Raw genomic sequence first — 7,500 nt, 5'->3', positions numbered from 1 at the left:
GGGACGCTCGTCGTCACCGAGATGAACCGGCTCGGTATGATCGTCGACCTGTCGCACGTCTCCGTACCGACGATGCTCGATGCGCTCGCCACCTCCAAGGCGCCCGTCATCTTCTCCCACTCGTCCGCCCACGCCATCTGTAACAGCTCCCGGAACGTGCCCGACCACGTACTGAAACGCATCGTAAGTAGTTCCGCCGCGGGAAAATGATTTAATTGTCGAATGGCGAATCACGAATTCGAACGCAGGAACACACACACACACACAGCTGCGGTCAGGAGTAGAGCGAGAGAGGTTCAATTAAAAGCAACGCCCGCAATTGTGGCCATTTCGTCCTCGCCGCCGTCGTCCGGCTAATGAAGTCGGTGCCGGCGAAAAGGGAAGGAAAATTAAAATGAAAATTCATCTCGTACCTATGCTCGGGCCCCGCTCCGTCCTTCCTTCAACGCCGATCCGTTGATCAAACAGTAGGGGGCAGAAGGTTCCCTCCTCCCCACCCGTACACATGAACAGCATATGCTACGCCGAACCTCCACCAAGACCGGAGAGAAAAGCTTCGGCCGCAGATACTACCATTGTACGATGAGGCGCTCCCCTTTTTTCCGTTTCGTTTGTGGACTTTATATGTCCCTTCATCTCGTGCGTCGTCCCCGGTCGGTCACCGTGACGGTCACCGGTTTCTAAATATTTGCATAATTTGATGAAATTTAATATAGAGCTCGACCACGACAACGGCGACGATGAAGCGCGCGATCGCCATTGTGTTACGTGCTACGCACTGCAGGCCACTGGCCACGGATGCCGGCCACTGGCCAAAGCATGAGCAACCGTCTTAGCAACCATTGCCGGTAATACGCCGCCGGCCGCTACTAAGAATAACAAAAAATTAATTAAAAATCAGCATCAAAAATATGAATATATTTCAATTCGACCACAGCAGCAGCAGCAGCTGTCAATCGTGATGTCCAGCGTGATGTCCGGCGTGATGTCCGGCGTGTTTGTCGCACGAAAAGCACTCCACCAGGCTGGAACGATCATGTTTCCCGTGGAGTTTTAGATGCAGAGTGGATGACCTCGAGTGGCCACCATACTCTTCACTCTGTTTTCTACATTCTTCTTACTAATATCTCTCTCTCTCTCTCTCTCTCGCTCTCTCTTTCACCTCTTATCTCTCCATCGGCGTTATCGTTTCCGGAAAACAACATCATCATCATCATCATCGTCGTTCCGCTGCCGGTCTGCCGGTGACCGTGATTTGGCCAACCGCGATGGCGAACCTTGCTCGGCATGCTGACCACCGTGCCACCGTGGCCCGTACACATGGGACCGTCCCAAAAAAACCGAAAACAAAATGACACCCGGGGGCTGGCCGGCATCGGACCGTCCGTCACCCGGGGACTGACCTCGGAAAAACCAATTTCCGCTACCAATTTGACATCGTACACCATCACGACCACCACGACCACGACGAACGGGGACCTGCGACCTGCGACCTGGAACCGGGACCTGGAACCGGATGCAGGCCGTTAACGGGGGTCTGGTGATGGTTGCATTCTATCCTCATTTCGTGAGCTGCGGCGAAAAGGCCACACTTAAGGATGTTGTGGGTAAGTAGCAGTAGTAGTAGTAGTGCTGTGCATCGCATAAATAATCCCGAGCTCCCCCAAAAACCCCTCTTATCTCTAATGCAAAGCGACGGAAACGAATAAAGTTCGAGCCCGAGGTCAGTTGGCTGGCATGTGCGGTGGGCGGTGTTCGTGTATCATTAAAAAAGGTTGAAATATGGAGCAACTCAATTTCCTGCCCGTTCTGAACCGTCCGTCCGTCCGTCCGGCTGGGTGGATGTCGGTAATGGATAATGAATTCATTGGCCCAACAGAGAGCAAGAGAGAGAGAGAGAGAGAGAGAGAGAGGGGGAGAGTGCACCCGCAAAAAGAGAGTAGAAGATGTCGGGTGTTGAGTTGTTATAAAAAAATAAATAATGTTTTGCGATGCATGAACCTGCAAGCCAACCAGGAGGGGGGACAGCCATTTTTCGTTGTTGTGTTTTTTTGGGTGGAGTGGCAACCATCTACCACCAGCCTCCTTTCCCCACTTCCCTACTACTGCTTCATAATTCAGCAAGAATCCAGTCCAATCCAGGGTCAGTGGTCGCGTGAAAGGGGTCAAGAAGAGGGCCTTGAATAACGCATAATGCTCCTTCAACTGGTTATGTTTTTTTATGCTCCCTCCCCCCACGCGTGTTCGACCCAGCAATAAATTGGAATTACGACGACAACGACGTTCCCTTGAGTGGGGGGGGGAGTTTTTGGGGAATTTTAATCCGAAAAAAATGGCGATTTTATGATAATGAAACTCGAACCTTCTATGTTTTTTTTTCTTCAACCAGCGCACATCAATCACATACGGGACGTGGCGGGAGTGGATCACGTCGGCATTGGCGCCGGTTACGATGGAGTTAACCTGTAAGTCGATTTCGATTCCGTTTTCGCTCGATCACCAAAAGAGGAAAAAGTCTCATTAGATGCCTTTCCAATCTCTCTTATTCTCTCTGGTTCTGGTTCTTTCCCACCACAGGGTACCGCAGGGACTGGAGGATGTGTCCCGGTATCCTTACCTGTTCGCCGAGCTGCTGGAATCGGAACGGTGGACCGAGGCGGACATAGCGAAGCTGGCCGGCCGCAATCTGATACGGGTGTTCCGGCAAGTGGAACAGGTAGATTGCGGATTTAACAGCCTGATCTCTGATGGTTTAGTAATTATCCCGATCCTCGCGCACGCTCTTTATCTTCGCTCCTTCGAACAGATACGCGATCAGCTGGAAGCCCAGGGAATGCTGCCGATCGACCAATCGATACCACCGGAAGACATACTGGGGCGATCGTACTGCCGTTACTCGGGACCGCGAACGTGATGATCCGTGAACGGTACGGACGTACAATATGGGGTCGCTCACGGTCACTGGGCCACGGTGGCCGTGGCGGCGGTGGCTACTCCAACACCGACCGGCGGCCATCACTAACCATATGCGGAGTGCGGTCCTGATGGATGCTGTCACCGTCTTCGCTGTGAACGTCTTCGTCACATTCTATTGCATATCACACTCGGACACACACACATACAGAGGCAGACAGACACACACAGAGAACACCCCATTGGGAAACATATTAAATTCTAAACCGCAGTCCCAAAACAACAACAGTAGGCGCGCCCCCGAACGAGCGCACATCATAAGGGAACACATACGACATAGTTGGCTGTGGGCCAACCCGGGAGCCACGAGAAGGTGTGTTAGCGAAAGCGTTCGCTACATGCACAATGATGTACCATAGCCGGCCCCTAGCCCTGGCCCCCCTATACGCCAGGCAGAGGCACAGGGCAAGTAGTTCCAGTTCGACTTCCATCGACCGAATCAGCATCGTATTTGAATGTCATCGAGCAGCGCATCATGATCATCATCGTCATCGTCATCATCGTGAGGCATCATTATGGTTGGAGTTAAAGTCTTAAATGTAATCATTGTACCCGGCAGCGTATTGTACATAAACCGATCAAGTAGACAATGGCTATGGTAGCTATGGAAACATGTAGCAAGCAGTGGCCAGCGAGCGAAAAGCGAGCGAGAACTTTGGGGGTCAAGGGACACTTCTTGAGGCTTCATCGCCACGACCACGACCATCACACACACACACACACATAGATACCTGGGTCACTGGGCTAGGGAATTATGCCAAACAGAAACAAATGGACCGAAACACTTTACCGGAACACCGCGTGGCTTCGTTGTATTCCTCGTTGACTACCTCGTTGACTTTCGTTACACACCTGAGTCGAGACCCTTGGTCCGTTTTCCTATTTATTTAAGTTCCACAGTCGTTGTTCCCCATTGTTCCCCAGCAGAAAGAATGAGCACGAAATCTCCCAAGTCCTATGTTCCATGCAGACATAATACCAAAATGGAGGAAAAACTCGTCAAAACCTAAATGTGATATAAATAAGATATGTGACCGTGTATTGTTGTATTCTCTACCATCATCTCTTAACCACAAACCACGACGCAGTATTCCACGACGCAATAGATCGAACACCATACACACACACACACACTCACCACTGTGTGTGTCGTGCCATTTGTTCAGCATCTCAGCACGCGATCGACTACCGGAGTGAGTCCATTTGGACTTTCCTGGCCGGGGACGAGGACGACGAGCTGCACCACCTTGCATTACCTTGTTTGTCGTCTAGAAACTCCCATTCTTACCTCGCGAATGCCGCCGGCAGCAGCATGATCTGTATATAATCGCGTACGCGTCGCTTAGTGTGCGTGAATCCTCTGTTGATGGTCCCCGCCGTTGGACCGTTACTCGATTTCAATCCCTCCATCCAATTGTGTGTGCATCGTTCTGTTTTTTTGTCTTCCCTTTGGTAGAGACCATTCCCGGTTCCGGTCACTTCCAAAGAAATTTACCTCTTCTCTTCCTTCAATTCTTCTTCGTGTCGAAGCCATTTTCGGAACGAACAGTGTACGCAGCAAGCCATGAGAGAAGTGTCCCATGAATTTGAAGCGAAATTTGAATCAATTCTCAGCGACGACGAATCCACGACGAACCGAACGACGACTCCGGTAAGGTTAGTTCATACATTCAATCACACACTCACACAACGGCCAGTAGCGCTGCTCAATGCAACAATCAGTCAGTCAGTCAGTCAGTCGGTCGATCGGTTTATTGTAGTAGTGCAGCGACAGGTTCCACTTCCGGGGGCACGGTAATGGCCCTAAAAAAGGACGCCATTCAACCATCAACTGTCCAAATACAAGTAGAGAGTAAGAGTTCATCCCTCACAAACACGGACCCTGTGCGTGTGTTTGTGTGCCATCTTACGTTCATCCTTCGCCGCGGTGACGTCACGACGTCACCTAACCTCACTTTAGCTCACCATCTAAGTACACCGGACCTCTCCTGTCTCTATCGTATTCCCCCCCTTTGTCGTGCTCCCCACAGAATGCCAAATGAGAGGAGAGAGAGTTTTCCCCTAGTTTTTTAGCCCTTTTCAATGACGTTTTAACGAAAACCGAAAACCGAAAACTAACCCGAAACCCACATGACAGAAACTAACAAAACTCGAGACCAAAGCGACTGCAGAGAGCGAGAGAGAGAGAGAGAGAGAGAGAGAGAGAGAGAGAGAAAGAAAATAAAAGAGAACAAGTGTGTGCGTGTGTATGTATGTCTAAATGAAAGACAAGTGTTGATAGTGGACGATTAGTGCAGTTGCGACTGCAATTTGACGAAGGGAAAAGAAGAAAAGGTTCAGAAAGAAATAGACAGAGAGAGAAAGTGAGAGAGAGAGAGAGAGAGAGAGAGAGAGAGGCAGATGACGCGAAGGTAGTGTAAAGCGGTGTATGTAAAATGTACATTAACCAAGTGTCCTACGAGTAGGACACTTTCGCACGGTAAGCAAGCAAAACACTTAACAGAACAATGGTCGGCCCGGGAGGGAGGGAGGGAGAGGCTCACCCTAGAGCCGCGAGAATACAAATGAGCGGCGCGCGAGATCGTTTGGCGTGGTTTCGATTGGACTCTCGAAGGACCCGCGTGTCGGTTTGCAAATATAAAGCTATAAATAAATTGTTTAATAAACATTTGAAAGTCATCCGTGAAGACCGCGTCAGCGGCACGCGCCCTGAAGTGTATTATTGCAACAACACGAACACGATGGAGAAGAAGGAGAAGAAGAAGAAGAAGAAGAAACTGGCGCGATATTGCTCGCTCGCGGTATTTGAAAGAAAAATGGTGGCTCGCGGTTCCACGCGGTGATCGATACCCATCAAGGAAATGCAGCAGCAGCAACAGCAGCCACCGCCACGAGCGTCGTCATCGTCGTCGTCGACGTCAAAGACCGCGGCAGGCGGGACTCACGTCGAGTTCGATGCGGGTCGCTTCGTTGGTTCGTTCCTGGGGCACATCCATAAATCTTGGACGAAAATGTATCGTGCACACACACACACACACGCCTGTTCCCCGGAATGGCATGAGTTTCTGCGCCTGGTGCCTGAAATGGATTACGATGAACGATATCCCTGGGCACTTCCACTCCCTCCCCCACACACCCGGACCGATCCGGACTTCGTCGTCCTTTCATTTCCATTCATTTTCCTCATCAATCATCGTCCGCCCGCCGTGTGGCTACTCCTTCTCTCTGTGCCCACCCCTCTCCTATTTCGGCGAATGGCGACTGCCCCAGACTGCTACTGTAACGATCAACGACGGTCCGCGCGCTTCTTGGTCGGCAACGCTTTCGGCATCCTTTCGATCCTGCCGTACGCGAGTGTCTGCGTCTTGTGGTTGTTCCAAAGCTCCAAAGAGGTGGTTGGTGGCGGACGCTGAGGGAGTGAATTCTCGACCGACGACGCGTACGACGAAAATCGTAAACATCACTCGACTGGCCGCTAGCGTTGCAGCAACAACAGCAGCACTTCTGGTTCTCGTCCTTACTAACGCGATGCGTTTCGCGCTCTCCAAACCACGTGCCATTCCCCGTTTCGCCTTCGCCATCGTAGAATTCTCTGCATTCCTGGGACGTGAAATCGATCCGAACAGTGGGTCCTTCCGCAGGACCCCCCTGAAAGGCATGAAGATGAGCGTTGTACAATGTGTTGCTGAAGCACGTGCTTCTGTCTGTTGTAAGTGCTCAAGCTGATGAGGTTTTTGGGCTCCGGTTACGGTGTTCCGGGAGCTGGTTCAAGCAACCATTGGGCACCGGAACGCTGCTGTTGCTGCTCAAAAATGCCAGCAGCCGGCAGAAACGGTAAAAACCATCCACGATCCGTAGAACCAGTAACAGTCGAATTTGAACCATTACGGTTGCTCCATAGCAACGCCTTCGGTGCCAACGCTAGCCCGAAAAACGTATCCAATGGTAACTAGGATCTATCTGAAACGCATTCCACGGATTGACGCTCAACACTTGCGCGCAGAAACAGCTCGTATGCATTCAATGTTCCTGTGGCATAATCTGTCATCGCTTCGAACCGAACGACGTGGAAGCGCCGCTGAAATGAGTGCCGGAAAATGACCTCAAAACATGGAGGAAGAAGTAGCACGCGGATATATGAGGATGAGGATCCGGTTTTTGGTGGGATCTGGTTTTTGGTTTTCTTGAGCGAACGAGTGACTCTCACACACACACACACTCATTACGGAAAAGGGTCTGGTTTAGGAAATGGAACGAATACGTACGTGCTGCTCTAGTGTTGTGTGGTGTGTGGCGTACGTTTAAAAATATCCTCCATCATGGCCAGGGCACGCCACCAGCAACCATCACCGCCACCACCGCCACCAAACCAGCGTCTGACAGCGAGACACGTAATCTTGGCATTAGAGCCATTATCCGTTCCCGGGGTGGTGGTACCGAGTAGTATCACCCCTCCTGGGATAGAGGAACGTGCGGTGGAGCGGGGTTTAAAAGCTAATCTTTATGGTTCTGCCAGTCTGCCAGTCG

At 51.1% G+C, this 7,500-nt stretch overlaps 1 protein-coding gene across 1 annotated transcript in view; it reads left to right on the top strand.

The window, feature by feature from the left end:
• LOC125948587 (dipeptidase 1) overlaps positions 1-2,964 on the top strand; it is a 12,449-nt gene extending 9,485 nt beyond the window's left edge. The window contains exons 4-8 of the mRNA XM_049674804.1: positions 1-183; positions 1,523-1,607; positions 2,390-2,465; positions 2,578-2,716; positions 2,807-2,964. The exon at positions 1-183 is cut by the window's left edge and continues 215 nt beyond it. Of these exons, the coding sequence (XP_049530761.1) occupies positions 1-183; positions 1,523-1,607; positions 2,390-2,465; positions 2,578-2,716; positions 2,807-2,914 (591 nt within the window). The 3' untranslated portion in view covers positions 2,915-2,964. The remainder of the gene's footprint in view (positions 184-1,522; positions 1,608-2,389; positions 2,466-2,577; positions 2,717-2,806) is intronic.
• The last annotated feature ends 4,536 nt before the right edge of the window (positions 2,965-7,500 follow it).

The sequence above is a fragment of the Anopheles darlingi genome, chromosome 2 (assembly GCF_943734745.1).
Source record: "Anopheles darlingi chromosome 2, idAnoDarlMG_H_01, whole genome shotgun sequence".
Classification (NCBI taxonomy): domain Eukaryota; kingdom Metazoa; phylum Arthropoda; class Insecta; order Diptera; family Culicidae; genus Anopheles; species Anopheles darlingi.
This window is presented reverse-complemented; position numbering and strand designations above follow the sequence as displayed.